The sequence below is a fragment of the Mesoplodon densirostris genome, chromosome 9, assembly GCF_025265405.1.
Source record: "Mesoplodon densirostris isolate mMesDen1 chromosome 9, mMesDen1 primary haplotype, whole genome shotgun sequence".
NCBI classification, from domain to species: Eukaryota; Metazoa; Chordata; class Mammalia; order Artiodactyla; family Ziphiidae; genus Mesoplodon; species Mesoplodon densirostris.
In genome coordinates this window covers 38,224,852-38,247,373 of record NC_082669.1, presented here as the reverse complement: position 1 = coordinate 38,247,373, position 22,522 = coordinate 38,224,852, and the positions used below count along the sequence as shown (strand labels likewise).

General features: G+C 44.4%; 1 protein-coding gene across 1 annotated transcript; it reads left to right on the top strand.

Annotated features, from left to right (window-relative positions):
• The first annotated feature begins 17,364 nt into the window (after positions 1–17,364).
• On the top strand, positions 17,365–22,069 carry IL6 (interleukin 6). Its single transcript, XM_060108157.1, has 5 exons — positions 17,365–17,478; positions 17,647–17,822; positions 18,927–19,040; positions 19,878–20,024; positions 21,487–22,069. The coding sequence occupies exons 1-5, from the start codon at positions 17,460–17,462 to the stop codon at positions 21,655–21,657; spliced, it is 627 nt and encodes a 208-aa protein (XP_059964140.1). The 5' UTR covers positions 17,365–17,459; the 3' UTR covers positions 21,658–22,069.
• The last annotated feature ends 453 nt before the right edge of the window (positions 22,070–22,522 follow it).

Genomic DNA, 22,522 nt, shown 5'->3' with positions numbered 1-22,522 from the left:
TTAACTTCCAGCATGACACTCTCAGTATTCTCCTGCCACATCAACCAGAGAAGCCAAGTGTTCTGGATGATACAATTACAGGGTGGTGGAGTCTCCATCAACAAGTCACCGAGGGTAATTCAAAAAGAGACATGTACCAAAATGTTCATTGCAGCTTTATTCACAATAGCCCGGAGCTGGAAACAACCTAAGTGTCCATCATTGGATGAATGGATAAAGAAGATGTGGCACATATATACAATGGAATATTACTCAGCCATAAAAAGAAACGAAACTGAGCTATTTGTAATGAGGTGGATAGACCTAGAGTCTGTCATACAGAGTGAAGTAAGTCAGAAAGAGAAAGACAAATACCATATGCTAACACATATATATGGAATTAAAAAAAAATGTCATGAAGAACCTAGGGGTAAAACGGGAATAAAGACACAGACCTACTTGAGAATGGACTTGAGGATATGGGGAGGGGGAAGGGTAAGCTGTGACAAAGCGAAAGAGAGGCATGGACATATATACACTACCAAACGTAAGGTAGATAGATAGTGGGAAGCAGCCGCAGAGCACAGGGAGATCAGCTCGGTGCTTTGTGACCGCCTGGAGGGGTGGGATGGGGAAGGTGGGAGGGAGGGAGATGCATGAGGGAAGGGATGTGGGAACAGATGTATATGTATGACTGATTCACTTTGTTATAAAGCAGAAACTAAAAAAAAAAAAAAAAAAAAGACTCTCAAAAAAAAAAAAAAAAAAAAAGCAAGTCACTGAGGGGAACTCCCAAGAGAATGACCCAGACCTAAAGCAGACTTTGACTGACCAAACAATAAACTTGTGTTAAGCCACTGAGACTGTGGGTTATAAGTTACTATGGCATGATCTAGCCACACTCATTGATAAACCATCCTGCAAAAGGCATTCTGAAAGAGCCAGAGACTAACAGAGTGCTAAGTGACGAGTGAGAGAAGAGCCAGGGGAAGAGTTGAGAAAGAATCAGCACAACAGAGAGGAAGGCAGAGCAAATGCTTGGAGGATTGCAGTGGCCTGGGAAGGTGGGTAACAGCAAATAGTCCGGCGGCGCTAGAATGCAAAGTGAGAAGGAGAGGGCATAAGAGAGACAGAGGAAGTAGGCAAGACCAAACTGTGGAGGGCCTCGTGGGCCATGTTAATAGCTTGGCCTTAACCTGGAGGAGATGAGAGCCATGCAGGGCTTCTAAGCAAAGGAGTGACATACTCGTCTGTGGTTATGTAGAGGAGGGATCAGGGCAGGACTAGAGGCAGGAGACCAAGATGAAACCAAACAACTTATGGAAAGTACCTACTGTAGTACCTGCCAGACAGAAGTACGGCACTTCCCTTTTCCCTTCCCCTGCTTTTATATTAATGTAGTTTTAGAAACTAGCCAACCCTGTAGCTTAGCAATCTTACTTTTAGGACATTTTAGAAATAAATGTGGGGCTTCCCTGGTGGCACAGTGGTTGGGAATCGGCCTGCCAATGAAGGGGACGCGGGTTTGAGCCCTGGTCCAGGAGGATCCTGCATGCCGCGGAGCAGCTGAGCCCAGGCGCCACAACTACTGAGCCTGCTCTCTAGAGGCCGGGAGCCACAACTACTGAAGCCCACGTGCCTAGAGCCCGTGCTCCACAACGGGAGAAGCCACCGCAATGAGAGGCCCATGTACCGCGACGAAGAGTGGCCCACACTCGCCGCTCCTAGAGGGAGCCCGTGAGCAGCAACAGAGATCCAACTCAGCCAAAAATAAATAAATTAATAAATTAATTAATTTTTTTAAAAAAAGAAATAAATGCTTCATTCTGTAAGAAGGTATGTATAAGGATGTCTCCTGCAATCTTGCCCATAGAATTAGAGTGTTCATCAAGATGTTCATCCAGAAGAAATTGGTTGAACCTAGAGATTATCAATACTAAGCGAAGTAAGTTAGAAAGAGAAAGGTAAATACCATATGATACCACTTATATGTGGAATCTAAAATATGATACAAATCAACATACCTACAAAACAAAAAGAGGCTCACAGATATAGAGAACAGACTTATGGTTGCCATGGAGAGGGGAGGGGATGGAAGGAACGGAAGTTTGGGATTAGCAGAGGCAAACTATTATGTATGTATAGGGTGAATAAACAATAAGGTCCTACTGTACAGCACAGGGAACTACATTCAATATCCTGTGACAAACCATAATGGAAAAGAGTATGAAAAAGAATATATATATGTATAACTGAGTCACTTTGCTGTAAAGAAGAAATTAACACATTGTAATCACCTATACTTCAATAAAATTTTAAAAAAAGAAAAAGAAATTGGTTGAATAAATCATGAAACATGCTATAGTACCTATTATTAAAAAGAAAAAAAGCTACGTTAACTGACCTGGATGGGGTATTCATGACATAGAGTTAAGTGAGAAAAACAAGTTGCAGGGTAATGTGCATTGTATGATTTCATCACTTTAAAAAATAAATGAATAGGTAACTCAACCCTGTATGTGTAATTTGGGTGCCTGTTTGTATCCATTCATGTGAGCCCATGGCAGGCAACACCGCTATTAACAGTGGTCATCTCAGTATGCTGGCAGTCTTGCTGTAGTTACAATTAATGTTTGTTAGTTTCATAATTTATTTTTTAATTAATAGAGAAATGAAAAGAAAGACACTATCCTGGAGAACTGGAACTGGTAGGACTCTTCCTCTAGTGATTGTCAGCAATTGCAAAGGCAGAAAAACCAATTTTCGAGTCAGAAAACCAAGCCAACCTCTTCTGGTTGAAGTTTCCTCTTCCCACTGGAATGTAATTGTTTTTAAATTAAATGCCACACTTGAGCTCTCTGTGATTACTAATTCAAATGGATTGGACCCAGACTCTCAGGGGATTTAAACAGATCCAGACCTTCAATGCTAATTACTCCATGAGAGGAAGCCCTGTTCACTTTAAGGAAATGAATGAGGCGTCCCATCAGGATAAGCAAATTACTTTGGGCTGTGGGGAAAAGGCAACCAACCTTCCAAAAGAGTTGTTGGCCTTAAAATACCAAGAGCGTAGAGAGGAAGGCCAAGCAGGAAGGCATGGCAGGAGCTTCAGATATGCCAGTGGGCAAGTCAGATTAGGACTAAAATGCTTTCACTGGATTTGGCAAGAAGGAAGTCACTAGGGGCTAAAGCTGTTCAGGGTGGAAGCCGACAGACTATCTCCAAAGCAAAGTAGGCAGCATTACTAGCATTCTGAAAGATCCAGGAACCAAGGGGTATCTTAAGTGAAGTTTAAAGGAGGTAAAAGTAAATTTCATTTAACTAATATCTTTCTGAATATCAAAGTAGTACATGACCAATGCAGATAACCTGGAAAACAAAGTACAAAGAGGGAAAAAAGTACCACTTATTACACCTTCCAGAGAGACCTACATTTTTCCTGTGTATTTGTATTTACATCAGGGTGTAGACAAGAATAGCTCACCTTGTCATGTGACAAACATAGTCTGTATTGGCTCAATACTTTGAAAACCTATTACTTAAAGATACTTGAGAAAAATTTAGAAGGATACTCTTATGAAATTGGAGTATACTAAACTTTTTATATATGTCACAAAATACAGAAAGAAAGGATATAAACTTTGCTCTATAAAAATCTAAATTTTCTGCATGGCAAAAGAAAAACACACTATAAACTAATATAAAGATAATTATAAAATAAAGATACACATGAAGAACAAAAGTTTACCTTTTGGAGTATATCAAGAGCTCCTTCAAATCAATATGAAAAGGATCAAAAACCAACAGAAAATCAAACAAAGGATATAAACGTAGAGTTCGTGGAAAATGACATAAACATGGTTCTCAAATAGCTTTCCAGATGGTCCATCTTACTTATAATAAGAGAGATGCAAATTAAAACTACACTGAGACATGTTTTTCCCTCATCAGTCTGGCAAAGATCAAGACATAGCACCACGTGCTGACAAGAGTATGAGAAACAGGTGTTCTCACACCTTGCTGGAGGGAGCGCTAAATGGGTACAGCCTCTATCTGTCTCTAGCAAAACTGCCCATATCCTTTGAGTAACCAACTCTATTTCTAGGAAACTATCCCATTATACACTCACGTGTGTGAAATCACGCATGAAAAAATTATTCACTGTAGTTTTATCTGTAATAACCAAAGATTGGAAACAAAATTCCATCAGTGGAGAACTGGTTAATAAATGGAATACGAGGGCTAAGAGGAAGGAGGCAGCCCTGTATCTCCCACAAAGGAATGATTGCTAAAACACTTTCAATAAAGAAAGCAGGGCTTCCCTGGTGGCGCAGTGGTTGAGAGTCCGCCTGCCGACGCAGGGGACACGGGTTCGTGCCCTGGTCCGGGAAGATCCCACATGCCGCGGAGCGGCTGGGCCCGTGAGCCATGGCCGCTGAGCCTGCGCGTCTGGAGCCTGTGCTCTGCAATGGGAGAGGCCACAACAGTGAGAGGCCCGCGTACCACAAAGAAAGAAAGAAAGCAAAGAGCAGAACATTGTCATCTGTGCACCGCCATTTACATAGAAGAATAAAATTAAATCATGGGAAGTACTGGGACTTCCCTGGCAGTCCAGTGGTTAAGACTCCACGCTTCCACTACATGGGGCGTGGGTTTGATCCCTAGTCGGGGAACCAAGATCCCACATACCACGCGGCAGGGCCAAAAAAAAGATCATGGGAAATAAGAACATTTTGTTTATCAGTGTATGTTTGGAGTATTTCTGGAAGGAATCACCAAAAAAAAAAAAAAAAAACTAGTAGAAGTAGATACCCCTAAAGAGGTAAACTAGTTGGATCAAGTGATGTGGAAGTGACTTCTTTTTCACTGAGTATCCTTTAGAACCTTTTGAATTTCATGCCATGGCTATGTGTTACCCATGCAAAAAGAAAAAAGTAAAAATATAATATTTTAAAACAAAATGAAATCTATAAGACACTTTATTTGTCTTTATTTTCTGGTGGCCATTTCTATTTTTTCCACTGTCTTCCTTCTCTGTGCTTTGTCTACTTTGATCCTTTTCTCTGTTTCCCTTCTCTTCCCTTCTTTCCCTTGCCACACCTCTGTTAAATACAACAACTAAAAAAAAAAAAAAAAATTAACATCTGCTGACAATTTAGTATATACCAACAACCCTGCTTTACGGGTGTGACTTCATTTAATTCCCACAACCACCGTGAGAAGGAAAGTTGTCTTTGCCGCAGTTTACAAATGAGGAAACTCAGGGACAGGGAACTGAAGTGCTTTGCCCAAAGCCATGTGAGCAGTAAATTGATGGGGCTGGGATTTAAACCAAGTCTGTCTGTGAAATCCATGCTTCTTTTTTTTTTTTTTTTTTTCGGTACGCGGGCCTCTCACTGTTGTGGCCTCCCCCGTTGCGGAGCACAGGCTCCGGACGCGCAGGCCCAGCGGCCATGGCTCACGGGCCCAGCCGCTCCGCGGCATATGGGATCCTCCCAGACCGGGGCACGAACCCGTATCCCCTGCATCGGCAGGCGGACTCTCAACCACTGCGCCACCAGGGAGGCCCTCCATGCTTCTTTTAGTAAACAGTACTGCCTGCAATATGGAACAAATATCTATCCATATGTATTTTTAAATTGTTGGATAAAGTATTGTAGTCTTTGATTTAAAAATCAAGTAAGGGACTTCCCTGGTGGTCCAGTGGTAAAGAATCTGTCTTACAATGCAGGGGATGCAGGTTCGATCCCTGGTCAGAAAACTAAGATCCCACATGATGTGGAGCAACTAACCTGGCGCGCCACAACTACTGAGCTCGCGCACCTCAACTAGAGAGCCTGCATCCTACAGACTACAGAGCCTACGCACTCTGGAACCCACACGCCACATTCACAGAGCCCACGCACCCTGGGGTCTGCGCACCACAACTAGAGAAGAGAAAACCCACACACCATAACTAAAGAGAAGCCCACACGCCATAACGAAGAGCCTGCATGCTGCAGTGTCTCAACAAAGATCCCGCGTGCCGCAACTAAGACCCGACGCAGCCAAACGTAAATAAAATAAATAAATAAATAAATAAATAATATTTTTTAAAAAATCAAGTGAGCATAATATTTTATATGACTTTTAAAAAGCACAACTACAAAGAAAATTTCACAAATTAAACTTTTTTATTTCTAAACACTTGATGATTATTTTTGACAAGTCATTTGAAAGGAAAACTCACCTCTCATTTATCAGCCCTGAGCACCTAGTGCTTAAAACTGTGCTATTGATTGGCATTGAAAGATGAAGCCCTCAAGAAATTCTCAGTCATTCCTGGTCGGGGAACTAAGATCCTGCAAACCGTGTGGTGCAGATGAAAAGAAAGAAAGAAAGGAAGGAAGGAAGGGAGGGAGGGAACGAGGAAGGGAGGGAGGGAGGAAGAAGGAAGGAAGGAAGGAAGGAAGGAAGGAAGAAATTCTCAGTCAATTGCAGAGAAAGCAATAGTAATGTTTATCTGGCCCCTCTAATGTGCCAGGCAGCATGCTAAGCACTTTACATAGGTTCCAACAACTGTATAACAGAAGGTACAATTTCTACCCCCCATTTTGTAAATGAGAAAAATGAAGCCTGGATGGTCAATAACTTCCCAGCTGACCACAGTTTGCAGAGTACAGAACAGTAATTTGAACCCAGGCAGTTTGGCTCCAGAGCCTGTGCCATCACGACACTGCCTGGAAACTGATCAGTACAGTAAATGACACTGCAGGAGAACCCAGAGAAGAACCCTCACTATTCCTGGAAATGGGTCAGCAAAGGCTTCCCGGAGGATCAAGCCATGGTCTGAGTCTTAGTGGAAGTTCAGAACAGAGAGACGTCATGGCATCCGCAAGATGTCATTCTACCCTACACTGAAACTGTTATGAAAAGACTACATCCTTTGGAGAGAAGGGGAAAATTGTAGCCTAGAGCCTAATGTGACCTGCCTGGGAGCTGTGCCATGTAGTGAAACCAAGTTTTCTGTCAGGGAATTTTATGTTTTACTCAATATTCTGAAGTTTGGCTATGACACAGTCAAGTATCAACACGTTCCAGTCATCAGGCGGGTTCTGTTAGAAGGCAGTAGGGGTTGGATTTAATGGCACTGTTTGTTTTCCTAACCCAATGTCCTAGAAATATGCAACAGAACTGTAGCGGAGATGAATCAAAAGAAGGATGCAGTACAATAAGATGCAATGCCAAGAACAACAGTAGAAGTGATTCCTTGTGATTCTGGTAGTTAAGAGCAAAACTTATGACATAAGCAGCAATCTTTAGGGACCCTAAGAATGCTTCAGGGCTTTCTTCATCCTGTCCACTAAATGCCCCAGAGCAAGAATCTTGATTCATCTGCTCTGGTTGAGATGGAACAGTGACAAAGCAGAGACCCCTAAGCCCATGGGCTGCTGCCTTGCTGTATTTAATTCTCTCAAAGTGACCAGTCTTCAGTCCCTAACTTGGCCATGGCTCAAGAGCCTGGCTCAGGGTCTGCCTTGATCCATTAAGGCATGAGCCAGTACCTGGCTGGGGAAACACAAGGGTATCTAACATTGTAGAACAAACATTCTGCCCTGTGCACATCTTTACTCTCCCAAACTCAGCTTGTAGTCTGTGTCAACTTGTTTATAGATACAGCAGCCTTCATTTGGGGACATAGGAGCAGCATGCTTTGACCAGAACAATTTCTTTCCTTAAAAAGCTTTATGGGGCTTCCCTGGTGGTGCAGTGGTTGAGAGTCTGCCTGCCGCCGCAGGGGACGTGGGTTCGTGCCCTGGTCCGGGAGGATCCCATATGCCGCAGAGCGGCTGGGCCCGTGAGCCATATGGCCGCTGAGCCTGCGCGTCCGGAGCCTGTGCTCCGCAACGGGAGAGGCCACAGCAGTGAGAGGCCCGCGTACCGCAAGAAAAAAAAAAAAAGCTTTATGGCCAATTGCCTTTGAAATGTAAGCTTAAATAACCTTTGATGTATGCTTTCCCTATACTCCCTACATAGTATCCATATAATAACCAGTCTCTAGATTGCATTGATTTTGGCCTTTAAAATATCATTCGATCCTCTTAGGCCCACAGACAGACTGGAAGATATTTAATAACTAGTTTTCTGGGGGCCCTGGTTTCTAGCATTTGCCAATTTCCATAGTGTAACCACTCCTGCCCTGTCTAATATAAAGCTCCCAGCAGGAATCACTGAAGGCAGAGTGAGGAGGAGAGGAACACAGTTGGCTCCTTTGAGGCTGAACCATCACACCTCTGCGTGGGCTCCATGCTGTTCTTGTGCTGAGAAGGTTCCTCAACAGCCTTCAAACCTACCTTCCCTCTCCAATCCCCTGGGGACTTCTTCCTGTTCATTAAGATTAAACACTTTCATCATGTCACTGCCCTCCTCAAACTATCTTCCTGGCTCCCTATTCCCTTCACTTCCCCCTAGCTTTCAGAACCACCCTCCATAATCTTGTCTACAAACAAGGATTGTTAGGTTTAACCAATAAAAATACAAGATGCCCAATTAAATCTGAATTTCAAATGAACAAGGAATACATTTATAGCATAAGTATGTTCCATGCAATACGTGGAATATATTCATACTTAAAAATAATCTGTCGTATATCTGAAATTTATCTGGGCATCCTGTATTTTACCTGGCAACACTACACCTAACCTAACCACCACATCTTACTTCTCCTCCCAAACACCAGGAAGCTTCTTCACAGTTCCAGGAGCCTGCATGATCTCAGGTATGTCATTTAATGTCTCTGAGTTTCAGTTTCCTCATCCATAAAATGAAGCTAATAGTTGCCAATTCTTTGGAGTGGAATTTAAATGAACTAATGTGTGTAAAGCATCTAGGCCAGTACTTAGCATTCAACAAATATCTGATTGATTCCCCCCACACCATGTCAATCCTCAATTACTTGAAATACCTTAGAAGGAAAACTATACTGTGGTTATGGAATCCAAGGGCCAGGAGTCCTCCTAGGACATCGCCCTGTATGTCCAAACTCTCCCAAATAGGTGCTTCTGATTGTATTTTTAAAGAAATCAGCAGCAGAGGTTGGGGTTAGGGCATGCTGAAATACCCAGTAGCAGCCAATTCCAGCATCTCAGAGTCCGCAGGAGAGACCAGGGCTGTCTACCTCTTACCCAAACACATCCCCCAACCATCATCAAGGGAGGGCATCTTCTTTGCGGTAGGTCTAACTTTCAGCTCCCACAGGAAATGCAGTTTCCTTGCACAAGCAACACAATCCCAATAGGTGGAAACACAACTAGAACTGGAGTTGGAAAGGGGAGAAATGTTGCAAGACTATAAACTCCTTATCAAGATGTACATTTTTCTTTCTCTGTAGAACAGACCCTTGTAAGGAATCTCAAGGTACTAGGGGATATGAGCCACACAAGATGACAAGAGATGATGACACCATCACCTTTGACGACTCCCCAGGTATCCTAAAACCAAGAGCAATGAGCTACTGATCAATGCCTTGCACAAGGGCCAACCACAGCTTGGCTATGTTAAATTACCAGAACCAGATGAAAAGCAAGCATCGGTCGAACTGCAAATTTCACTTTCATGATGCCAAATAATCAGCATGACTTACTGATTTACAGATTATGCTACTCCACAAACAATTGATAAGTTAACCCCCTGGGAAACTCAGTGAATGTTTTAAATACATCTTATCCCCATTAAGATATGAACTCTTTTTCCAGGGAACAGGAACAGTGTGCATCTGCAGCAGTCATCAATAAACCTCACTTGATGTTTCCCTTCACAATTCTGACTGGTTTAGCTGTAGCCATGGTTTACATCATCTCTACTCAGAGAATAACCCAGAATGTTATGCATTCAAAGCAGTATTTAAAAAAAAGAAAAGCAGCGGGGCTTCCCTGGTGGCACAGTAGTTGAGAGTCCACCTGCCGATGCAGGGGGACACGGGTTCGTGCCCCGGTCCAGAAAGATCCCACATGCCACGGAGCGGCTGGGCCCATGAGCCATGGCCGCTGAGCCTGTGCCTCCGGAGCCTGTGCTCCGCAACGGGAGAGGCCACAACAGTGAGAGGCCCGCGTAACGCCAAAAAGAAAAAAAAAAAAAAAAAAAAAGCAGGTTATAAAACACTATGTATGGTATTTTTCTATTTCCCATACACTGATAGATGTATAACTATCAATGTGTAAATGACAAGAGTGATTACAGCATAATCAATGATTACCCCTCGGTGATAAGATTATTGTGCAATTTTTTTTGGCCTATCTCTATTTTCTCAATTTTCTACATTGAACATGTATTACTTGGGTAATTTTTTTTAAGTTAAAAACAAATTGGGTTGCACAGCTGGTGGGAATGTGAATTGGTACAGCCACTATGGAGAATAGTATGGAGGTTCCTTAAAAAACTACAAATAGAACTACCATATGACCCAGCAATCCCACTACTGGGCCTATACCCTGAGAAAACCATAATTCAAAAAGAGTCATATACCAAAATGTTCATTGCAGCTCTATTTACAATAGCCTGGAGATGGAAACAACCTAAGTGTCCATCATTGGATGAATGGATAAAGAAGATGTGGCACATATATACAATGGAATATTACTCAGCCATAAAAAGAAACGAAATTGAGCTATTTGTAATGAGGTGGATGGACCTAGAGTCTGTCATACAGAGTGAAGTAAGTCAGAAAGAGAAAGACAAATACCGTATGCTAACATATATATATGGAATTTAAGGAAAAAAAATGTCATGAAGAACCTAGGGGTAAGACAGGAATAAAGACACAGACCTACTAGAGAATGGACTTGAGGATATGGGGAGAGGGAAGGGTAAGCTGTGACAAAGTGAGAGAGTGGCATGGACATATATACACTACCAAACGTAAAATAGATAGTGGGAAGCAACCGCATAGCACAGGGAGATCAGCTCGGTGCTTTGTGACCACCTAGAGGGGTGGGATAGGGAGGGTGGGAGGGAGGGAAATGTAAGAGGGAAGAGATATGGGACATATGTGTATGTATAACTGATTCACTTTGTTATAAAGCAGAAACTAACACACCATTGTAATGCAATTATACTCCAATAAAGATGTAAAAAAAAAAAAAAATTGGGATTTCCATGGTGGCGTAGTGGATAAGACTCCACGCTCCCAATGCAGGGGGCCAGGGTTCGACCCCTGGTCAGGGAACTGGATCCCACATGCATGCCACAACTAAGAGTTTGCATGCCACAACTAAGAAGCCCTGGAGCCACAACTAAGGAGCCCGCCTGTTGCAACTAAGACCTGGCACAACGAAATAAATGAAAAAATTTTAAGTTAAGTTAAATTTTAAAATATTGATCTGTTCCTGCTTATATGATAACTAAGAAATCTGCTACCTCCTTACATTGATACGTCTGGGCTTTGGCGTCTTCCAAATCAGTTCAGTCTGCCTGAGGCCACAAACATCCAGGGCATGTCAAAATGGGTGGCACCCCAACCAGCCACAGCAGGTCTTTGGGTGTGAACTAGAAGACAGAATCAGACTTTTGGACTTTCGAGAACTATTTCTTATTTAGAGTCTCCCACTCCTATAGTTCCATTAAGAGTAGGCTCTGGATTATTAAGCATAGCTAACGTACATCCACGGAATCACAGAATGCTGGAGCGAGGAGGGAATTTACAGAAATCTCTCTAATGGAGCCCTGAGATGGGAGAGTACTTTGCCCCAGATCCTCCAGTTGGCCAAAGGATTTTGCTGGTAGCAAAAAGCCCCAAGTTCCTTTTGAAACCTGCAGTCTAAGACAAGCCAGGAAGGCCAGAGAGATCTTTACACGCCTGGCCAACAGAGTGGCCATGCAGTATCAGATGGAAAAAGCCCAGAACCTAAATCTCTTCTGACACCTAACTGGGGCCACAGTGAACAAATTTAACACAGAGAAAGGAATATATATTACAGCCTCTTTGCTGATTGTCCCTGGACAAGAGAATCTGAGGCAGTTAGCAGCAATTGCTTAAGTACCAAGACTCCAAACAAACCTCTGGGGACGCAGTCTTCCTTTCTAAAAGTTCATCACCTCCCAAGTATCACCAAAATACAGTTTCAAATGCCAGAGTGGAGAACACCATTTCCATGCATCCTGATCACTTGCCAAGCAAACAAGTATAGGAGATCATGCCTTTCCTCCTGTCACCACCTCTCACCCACAGGAAAGTAGCACATAAGAAACATGACCTCCAGAGTGGGCCATAATCCCAAGGAGCCCTTGAGAGACACAATACTTGTGCTCAGACACAGACCACTGTGGAGACCCCACACCACAGGGGGAGCTACAGGCCTGGCAGACCAAAGTGATAGCAGACCGCAAGCCCAGCTTCCTGAGTCCCAAGGCCTCTCTAAGGCCACAGTGAGGACAGCACCCCCTGAAGCTGTGGCTATGGTCTGCAGGTCAAGGACTCTGCACTGCGTTTACTCACACCTATACGTAGGTACATAGAACTCAATAGCTTGAAGAAATTACCTGTGATTCTTTGACCTGCTTACCTGGATCTGACTTCTTCTGTAATATTTTTAATCAATCCAGGTGGACCTTCCTTCAGGAATAATAAACCCCAATGGCTCAGTTACAGAGTGTTCAACATGTCCAAAGCATATCATGGAAATTATTCCACCATGAAGACTAAAGAAACTTTCCCTGCCTTCATGGATTCAGCTTGCTGAGGAGAACACACATGAGGTATAGTTCAGAGAGACAAAGACGTTCTCTTTTTTTGCAAATAAGTAGCCAAAAGAGCAGGGAAGAGAGGTAAAATACGTCAGAGCCAGGCCCGCAGAATCCCCTGGTCTTACCATTACTTGTGATGCTTTCAAATGGGTTATTAGTACCTTAATTTTGAGGAAAAAAGGGTGGAAGGAACCAGCCAGTGGTTTTGCATGCTTAGTTTCTGTCTATGACACTGAACTCAAGAGAAGTGAGACCTTTGGAGAAACCAAAGATGGTTCAAATGACTCAGAATAAATTAACTCAGTGCTCCTTGCTGATAAGTTGAAGTTTCCTAACTGTAAAGTAGAACCAGCAGCCACCAACATGGAAGGCCTAACCCACAGATAGAAAAGAGATAAAGCACTGAAACTCTGCCAGCGGGAACCTCCCCAGCCCTGCCACACAGGGTGGTGGGGCTCCTTCGGGATCAGCCAAGTAAGATGGCATCACCAACCCAGCTTCTCGGGCACTCTCTTCCAGGCCTGGAGACCACTGGAAAGGGGACGTGGGGAGAGGGCTGGTCCCCAAGGAAGGGGAGTCTTCCCCAAGGAAGGGAAGTTGTCCCAGGAGAAGCCACTTCCCTCCTAAAATGCATGGGATTTTCCACTTCAGCAGGGGACAGTAACTCAGCACATAGCAAAACAACGAGGGCACAGGACAGATGACCTCCCTGCACAGTTGTGGATCAGAATCCCAGCACAGCAGTCGTGCCCCTTCCTAACAGAGGAAGAGCTGCACCCAACCACAGCACACCTTTGCCCTCCAGAAAGCTGAGGCCAGACCAAGAAGTCTCTGGGAACTACAAAAGGACATCAGAGCTGAGGTTGTGAGGGCCAGGACTGAGACTGGGCCAGCCTGGGAACTGTCCAGAGCTTTGGTCTCCAGGCCTGGCTGCCCTCCCAGAGCAGCCAGCCCTTTCCAAGTAGACATACCACATGTCCCTAATATTCTCTCTCCAAGTAATACAACCACTTTTCTCAAAGCAAAGACATTTCCCACAGCCTTACAGGCCTGGCTGATATCTGCTGAGTAGGACTCAGTCCCGGAAGGAGCTGTTAAATAACCCACTGTTTCAGTTTATAGACTTCTTATGACTTAGTGACAAGTGAAACAACACTCTGACAGCAACTGCAAGTTCCCTAGCACCCGGTGACTTCTCTTTTTTCTTGGGATACTCCCTCCTGCTAAATCGCAGAACCAACCCACCCCCTACCCACCGGAATAAAGATAGAGGAGTGCAACCCTACATTTTAACCTATGAGATGTGGACATCACCTCTTCTTCTGAGAGCTTAACACTAATTGGAAGTTACTTTTTCCCCTTCACCTCGAATGCAGTGAGGACTCTCTGAACTGGACTCCACAACATGTAGGAGGGCAGTCATGGGCAGTAATTCTAAGGGGCACAGACAGGACCAGCCAGCCTTAGATAAGGGTAGAGGAAGCAAAGCTACCTTGGTTTTCCTTCTTCCTCCCCAGATACTCCCATTTGTCAGACCTCTCTTGGTCTCAGCTGGTAGTCACTTCAAATTACTGATGGTGCAATCCAGTAGCTGAGGTTATTAGTTAATCAAACTGACAGCATGGCCTTTCCTGGCCATATGTACATATTAAAATACGAGGGATGATCTCAAGAGGAAAATCCACTGAGATCCAAAGGAAGGAAGCTATCATGGTGGAGCTACAGATGCTGCATTAATGCTTTGGAGCAAAGGAAAGCCCTTTTCTCCCATAAGCAAATGCCAGCCCAAGGCCAGGATACTAATAAAGACCCTAGATGCTAGCAATGTGCAAGGTGGTGGCACTATCCTCCAATCTCCCCACACACATGCATTCCTACCCTCACACTATTTGCCCTTTCCTGATTGCCAGAGCACAAGATCTGGGATTAAGTCAGGCCCCCTCACACTCGAGGGCCACGTTGAAAATTTTGAATAATGATGATGACCATGGACAGGGAAGCCTGGGAGCTTCTGTCATAAAAACACTTAGCAGAAAGCCTTGAAAACAGTGTAGCAGCAAGACACAAGCTGGGCTCATTATCTAAATTGAGAGACCAGGTTTGGGGATCTTAATGTTCTTAAAAAAAATAGAGAGAGAGAGAGAGGAAATCACTTCTTTTTTCTTCATCTTCCACTTAACTTTCAACAAAACATGGAGTCTCCTTTCTTCAGAGGAAAAAAGACTGGGAGACCAGCTGACCACTGCCATAGTAGTCTGGCTCATTCATAAGCAAGACTGCACGTGGACTGCCTGACAGAGCTGAGCTGGAAGAGTTTTCTCCACGGCAGAGACCCCAAGCCTAGGAATGTTACAAAGAGCAAGTGTTAATTGCAGGATTACTATGCTCCAGGGATTTTTCACACTTCATCTCTCTCAGTCTTCACCACAGCAATGTGGGAAGAACTGTTATTATCCCAGTTTTATAGATGAGCGATCAAGGGCACAGATCCTTGGGGTTTCTTAGCCAGTGTCAAACAGCAAGTGGCAGGGCTGGGCTTTAAACCCAAGCTGTGTGAACTCAAGAGCCTGTGCCTCTGCCGTGTGCCTGCCCGTAGGGAATCGCCTAGGTGGCAACTAGACAATGGGAAATTACAGTGCGTATATCTTTGTGCACAAGTGTGTGTATGTCTACACAATATATAAACCGATAATGTAAATACAGAGGTGAGTACCTAGGTAGCCAAGAAAACCTTACCCAGATTAGGGTAACAGAGGATTTAGCTGAAAACACCGTGGGTCAGGTGCTACCTCTGGGGAGAGGAGCTGGAAAGGAAGGAGACTTACTTTTCCCTGTATGTTCTGTTCAAACATTTTATCAAGCACATGTACTTCCTATTTTTAAAACTTTTAATTGAAAAGAAAACTCTGTATGTTGTTGAGTCTCTAAGTCTTTGAAATTTACTGAGTCGTATTTTCTAAAAAATAGAAAAGTGAGAAGAAGCAGTCCCACACTACAGAGGCCTAGCCCATGCATCGCAGGGGAGCCAGAGAGGTGGCTTCGTTCGGTGCAGGAGGCTTGGCTGCGGGTGTCTGAGTTGCTCAAGACCCAAGAGCACTAAAAGCGAAACCACTCGGCCAACCTCTCCCATTTTCATTTTCAAACTCAAAACCCTGCTACCACCACCGCAGGACCTGCCTCTGTTTAGAGAATCAGTGAAAGAATGAATGACCTCACTTTCCCCAACAGGCAGGTCCCAACATGTTGTGCGCAAAACAAAACTTGAGTAAATCGATTCATATTTTAAATACCCTGGCTGAGGTCCTTGTTTTAGCAATCCTGACAAGATCCTCTTTGCAAAGCAAAGAAGCTGATTGTGATGTTAACACTGTGTTTTGTAAACAAAAAAAAAATTTTTTTTTTCTTTTTTTTGGTGCCATACAAGGGTCCTAGTCTCAGCCTGGAACCAATCTTCTGAGCTGTCTGGGTGTTCTGGAGACTGGTGGGGAACCCTGGTATAGACTCCATTTGCATGAAACCAAGGACCCTCTTGTGAGGACTGAGGAAGCCCGTACAAGTTCAACCCAAATTGGAAGGCTGAGGCATTGGAGGGGAAGCCTGCTTCCGAACCTAGAACCCTGTTCTACAAGTAGATTTTCCTCAGCCGCTTCTGGATTCAAATCAAGTCATACAGCAGGGGGGTGCTATGAACACAAGATCCAGAAAATGCCACAAGGTCCTCCTTTGACATCCCATCAAAGAGGTGAGTAGTATCCTCCCCACTTCTGCCCTGAACCCAGTGTGTGTGTCAGTAAATTGAGGACTCCAGCAGACCCAGAACCCGCCCAGGGTCCTCGGGGCTCCCCATGGGAGCAGGGTCACCCTGTGGCCAGTGGAGGGGACAGCACCAGCGCTACAAGACAACCCCCATGGCACAGAGATCAAAGTCTTCATGGGGAGGATCCCCAAAAGGCCACTGGGGAGTGAGCAGGGCTACCACTGACCCGGCCAAAGTGAGCTGGAGCAGGTGAGGAGGAAGACGGCAGATGCCACGTGGTGGCAAAAAGGAGTCATTTACGTATGCACCCACCCTGCACCTGGAGACTCCTAGCGACTAGTGCACGAGATTCGGGGGCAGTCAGGCGGTTCTGCAACAGCTGGTCACGGCGAGAGCCCGGAAAAAAAGTACTGCAGAGGGCTCGCAGTATCTTATTTGTAACCCAGGCCGGTGGGCTGTGGGGTGGTCTGAGGAAACTAATCTCAGGTTTTTTACAAATACCAATAAACTGGAATACTAAATCCCAGCCAGTTAATCTGGTAATTAAAGTATTTTTTCACCATAGTCAGCCTTAGCTTCCCCGCCCCCCGCCACCCCGCCGTAAAACTTCGTGCATGATTTCAGCTTTACTTTCCTTCTCAAGACATGCCAATGTGCTGAGTCACTAAAAGAAAAAAAAAAAAAAACAGAAAGTAAAGGAAGAGTGATCCAGCTTCTGAGGACTAGCCTTGGTAATGACTTTTTTCCCCTAGTTGTGATTCCTGTGATGCTAAAGGACGTCACATTGCACAATCTTAATAAGGTTTCCAATCAGCCCCACCCGCTCTGGTCCCACCCCCATCCTCCAACAAAGATTTATCAAATGTGGGATTTTCCCATGAGTCTCAATATTAGAGTTTCAACCCCCAATAAATATGAGACCGGGGATATCTGAGGTTCAGTCTGCCCTCGAGCCCACCAGCAACGAGAAAGAGAGCTCCATTTGCCCTCCAGGAACCCAGCTATGAACTCCCTCTCCACAAGTAAGTGAAGGAAATCCCTCGCCCTGGAACTGGCTGGCAGCCGTGCTGGGCCAGGGAGGCGGTGTGTATCCGCTGCCCTGAGGGCTGGCGGGCGGCCAGCAGCCAGAAGCACAGCTCCCCCAGCGGTGCGGTCTGCTCACTGGCTGCTCTCCCTTCCCTCCGGCACAGTCGCCTTCTCCCTGGGGCTGCTCCTGGTGACCGCTACTGCTTTCCCTACCCCGGGACCCATGGGAGAAGATTTCAAAGATGATACCACTTCAGACAGAATTCTCCTCACCTCTCCAGACAAAACTGAAGCTCTCATTAAGTACATCCTCGGCAAAATCTCTGCAATGAGAAAGGAGGTAGGTAGGCTCGCCTGAGGGTGATGGAGGGCCTGTGTGGGCACCTATTTCCTTGCCCTTGGATGTGGATGGGGGATCCTGCACTGGGAGGTCTTTGCTGGGTTGGGAGGCAATTTAGATTTGAAGCCAATGGGGCAGACTGTGTCCTGTAATTTCTCCTCTGCTGCTGGTCCCAGGTAGTTCCTTTTCCTCTCGGAGAATCTACAGTGGGGCTGGGATCCATCTCCCTGGCCCATCCTCAGCTCCACACTTGGTGTGAGCGGAAGGTCACACTACCTCTCAGGACTTCCTTTTTCATTACCAAAAAATAAGGTCTGTCAATCTTTTTCGTGTTTCGGACTTTGGGAGGATTAAAAATCACCACCTGAAATGACTGTACAGCTTCTCAGGACAGTCACAGTTCTTTTAGGTGACACCAGCTCAGTGGTTAGGGATTCCCCAAAGTTATTCTGGCATATAAAATGCATACCTAATAGCCCACTGAAGCGGCAAAATCGTAGGTACGTTAAAGCAGCTCCCAAGCTTTAAATGTAAGGTACTTTGGCTCTGCTTTGGTAGAAAGGAAAGAATACTGGAGAGGGGATTGGGAGCCCCAAATCTAGTTCTGGTTCTGCTGAACAAGCTTTGTGATCTTGGGCAAATTCTCTACCACCTCTGGGCCCCATCTGTAAAATTATGGAATTGGACTAGATGATCTGAAAGGTCCTTCCAGCTGGGACATTCTATGGCTCAAATTATATTCACCCAATTATCATCAAAATTCCTGTTATTTATTAAGTACCTACTATGTGCCGGGCACTTTATATAAATATTGTGTCTTATCCTCACAATAAACTTACAGGGGAGGTATTTCATTATCCCCAACTTGGAGAGATAGGGACACTGATACTTGGAATAGGTCATAAACGTGAAGTCACAGGTGAGGCTAGAATTGAACCCAAGTGTGCTCATCTCCTGTAGACCTTGCTTGCCTGGAGGCTAATGGATTGTGATTTCACTTTTCTTAGAGAACTTTCTGGCCATGAGGGCCAGAGGGCATCAGCCCTCTAGTGGTGTTTGCTTTAGGGGCACTTATACGATAACGGTTCTGATATTCTTTCTCAGATGTGTGAGAAGTATGACAAGTGTGAAAACAGCAAGGAGGCACTGGCAGAAAACAACCTGAACCTTCCAAAAATGGCAGAAAAAGATGGATGCTTCCAATCTGGGTTCAATCAGGTACGAATGCAATACGTTCACTTTTAGCTACTCCTTAGTAAAAAGTTCTCCCTCTTGCATGCAGTGTCTGTATACATATAGACCAGGCAGGCAATCAAGAAGGGGATAAATGTGAAGAGCATCATGTAAATTCCATGAGGAGGCCAACTTAAACGCTATTAAAGCCAACTTAGTTTTGAACGACTTGGTCAGAGATAGCCCCTCTGTGCTGGAATTTTCACAACAGTCAAATGTTAGGAAACCCCACAGGTTTAGCTAGTTCATCCTGGGTAAGTGGGTCCAGGGACCTTTCTCCTCTTTGGCTGCCCTTGGCAGGATCCAGGCCTGCCCTCCCTGCTGAGGTCATTCTCTATACCCTTCTCCTGCTAGACAGTGACATAACCTCCACTGACTTCTGATTATTTCATAAAAGGAGGTTTCAGCCCTTTTATTTCATAAAAGGAGCTTTCCACCCGATGTTGACAAGGGCAGGAGTGCAGCCAGAGGGAAGAGCATTATGGAGAGAATCAGAGGAAGGCCCCTTGCCGCAATCTAGCATCTACTGGGCTTTGGGGAAATGAAGCGGTGCCTCTCACTGTCCAGACATTTTAAATGGGGCAGCTGATGCTGTCCTTAAACAACAGGTCTCAAAACATGAGACATGATTCTTTGAGCATCCAAGTGTGATCCTGGAGCACTGCAGCTTCAGCATCATGTCTCAAAACATGATGCTTAAGAAGTACTTGAAGTTCCCTGGAGGGGCAGACGGAGAAGTTATTGAATTAGAGCAATTTTAACTTTTAAAATCGATTATGTCTTCCTAGCAATAACCAGTTTTCCCACCATCTTTCCTCTTAGGAGACTTGCTTGATGAGAATCACCACTGGTCTTCTGGAGTATCAGATATACCTGGACTACCTCCAGAACGAGTATGAGGGTGATAAGGGAAGCATCGAGGCTGTGCAGATTAGTATCAAAGCACTGGTCCAGATCCTGAGGCAAAAGGTGGGTGTCTTCTCATCCCCTCACTTGGCTCAAAGAAAGCAGCCTAGACAACTCGGCAGTGCAGAGCCAATTCAAAAGAGATGGCCATGTGTGAAGGAAAGGATCTGAGAAATATTTCCTGATAGTTAAAACTTTTTCTTTTTGCTCTCTTCTGCAAAAGACATCAATAACTGTATTTAAAACTCTGTTAAATGGGGAGGGTTTTAACATCAACTTCTAAGAGCTTAAGAAATAAGAAAAAAGTACCTGTAGAGGCAGAAGAAAGCACATTCAACTTCACGTAGTGATCCACAAAACAGAGCAAAGAGCAATTAAAAATTATTTTAATATTGCCAATTGACATTCGTGTTATTATGGTAGTTTCAACTCCTTTCCCTTACTCTTTTGCCAAAGAGTTAATGCAGAGAAATGGCGAGAGGCTGAAAGAGCAGGTACCAAGAGCTTTGGTCACTACCAGCTAGCCATTCAAATGCCACATGGTGGAGGCCTGATGGCACAATTTGTGGATGAGCCAAAGCATGAAGAGAAGGGCCCTGGACTGAGAAGCAGGCACATGGGTGCTAATCCTGCCTCTGCCTTTTCTAAACCAGGTTGCCCTAACCCAGGGCTTCTCCCACTTTAAGGTGCACACGAGTTTCCTGGAGGATCCTGTTACAATGCGGAGTCTGATTCAGCAGGTCTGGGTTGAGACCTGAGACTCACATTTCTAACAAGCTTCTGGTGATGCTGAGGCTGCAGTGCCCCAGGATCACACTTGGAGGTGCAAGGCCTTCCACAATTACTTAGCTCCATGTGAGTGGGTCCATTGAAAGGTGTTGCCCAGTCCTCTTCAAGCCCTCAGAGCAGTGGACTCTTTTTTTTTTTTTTCTATTTTTTTTATTAGTTTCTGCTTTATAACAAAGTGAATCAGTCATACATATACATCTGTTCCCACATCCCCTCCCTCATGCATCTCCCTCCCTCCCACCCTCCCCATCCCTCCCCTCCAGGCAGTCACAAAGCACCGAGCTGATCTCCCTGTGCTCTGCGGCTGCTTCCCACTTAACAGATGCGGGATGAATGGGTGAGAGCAAAACCAGAGAAAAGTATTAGAGTTCCCTGAAGAACCTATTAAAATGCCTTTAACTAAAAGTGCTTCGTTTATCTATTGAATTCCGACTATGCGTCAGGCACTGTTTAGGATAACAGAAGATGAGTAAGATACTATGGCTACCCATGGAATGCTTAGGGTCTAACGGAGACAGAGCAGCAAAGAGATTAGAGCTCAGCTGCTGTGAGCGCGTCCTAAGCTCTGTGGGCTCAGAGGAGAGGCACCTCCCCCTATCTGGGCAAGTCAAGGCAGGTGGCCCCAGTCCGCTCCTTCACCCCAATTTGAACATCTTCCCACGGGCCACAGTATCTCTCCACTGCAAAAGATTTGTTCAGTATTTAAACAATTCCTTCTGTTTCCTGTTCTCTTCAGGTAAAGAATCCAGATGAAGTAACCACCCCTGACCCAACTACAAATGCCAGCCTGATGAATAATCTGCAGTCACAGAACGATGACTGGATGAAGAACACAAAGATTATCCTCATCCTGCGAAGCCTTGAGAATTTCCTGCAGTTCAGCCTGAGGGCTATTCGGATAAAGTAGCTGGGGCACCTAAGATTGCTGTAGTTCATGGGCATTCCCTCCTCTTGTCAGAAACCTGTCCACTGGGCACATAACTTACGTTGTTCTCTATGAAGAACTAAAAGTATGAGCGTTAGGACACTATTTTAATTATTTTTAATTTATTGATATTTAAATATGTGATATCGAGTTAATTTATGTAAGTGATAGATATTTATATTTTTATGAAATGCCTCTTGAAATATTTTATATACTTGTTTTGAAAAAGTATCGTAAAAATGGCTATGCGGCTTGAATATCCTTGTTGTTTCGGAGCCAGATCATTTATTGGAATGTGTAGGCTTACCTCAAAAAAATGCTAACTTATACATATTTTTAAAAGAAATATTTATATTGTATTTATATAATGTTTAAATTGTTTTTATACCAATAAAGGCCTTTTTAAAAAAAATTAGCAACTAAACCTTTGTGTGTCCTGTGAAGCTTAGTATAAACTAGTTTCCATTGCTACCACCACCACTAAAAAAAAAGGTGCAGTCACCTAGAGAAAGATATGACTGAACACCTACTGAATGTCAGGCACCAAGCTAAATGTGTTGCATGCATCATATTTAATCCTTGCATTTGCATACTTTTTTTTCTGGATGTGGGAGAGTGATTCCCTCAGTCACCAGCTGGAAGGTAAACCACAGATTTGAAATCCAGGTCTACCTGCCTCCAGGCTCCCTACTCTTAACCTTTAGGTCACACTACCCCCCAGGGAACTGACAGATGATGTAGAAAATCCCAAGAGGATACGCGGAATACATTTAAAGATGCAATCAAAAGCCTTTAACATGGTGCGACCACTTGCAGAAGACACAGCAATGTGCAAGTTTCCAAATAA

Bases quoted from the DNA above. Each gene is read 5' to 3' on its own strand.
- IL6 (XM_060108157.1), top strand. The intron at 19,041-19,877 runs GTACGAATGCAA...CTTTCCTCTTAG, and splicing joins TCCAATCTGGGTTCAATCAG to GAGACTTGCTTGATGAGAAT. The intron at 20,025-21,486 runs GTGGGTGTCTTC...TGTTCTCTTCAG, and splicing joins TCCAGATCCTGAGGCAAAAG to GTAAAGAATCCAGATGAAGT.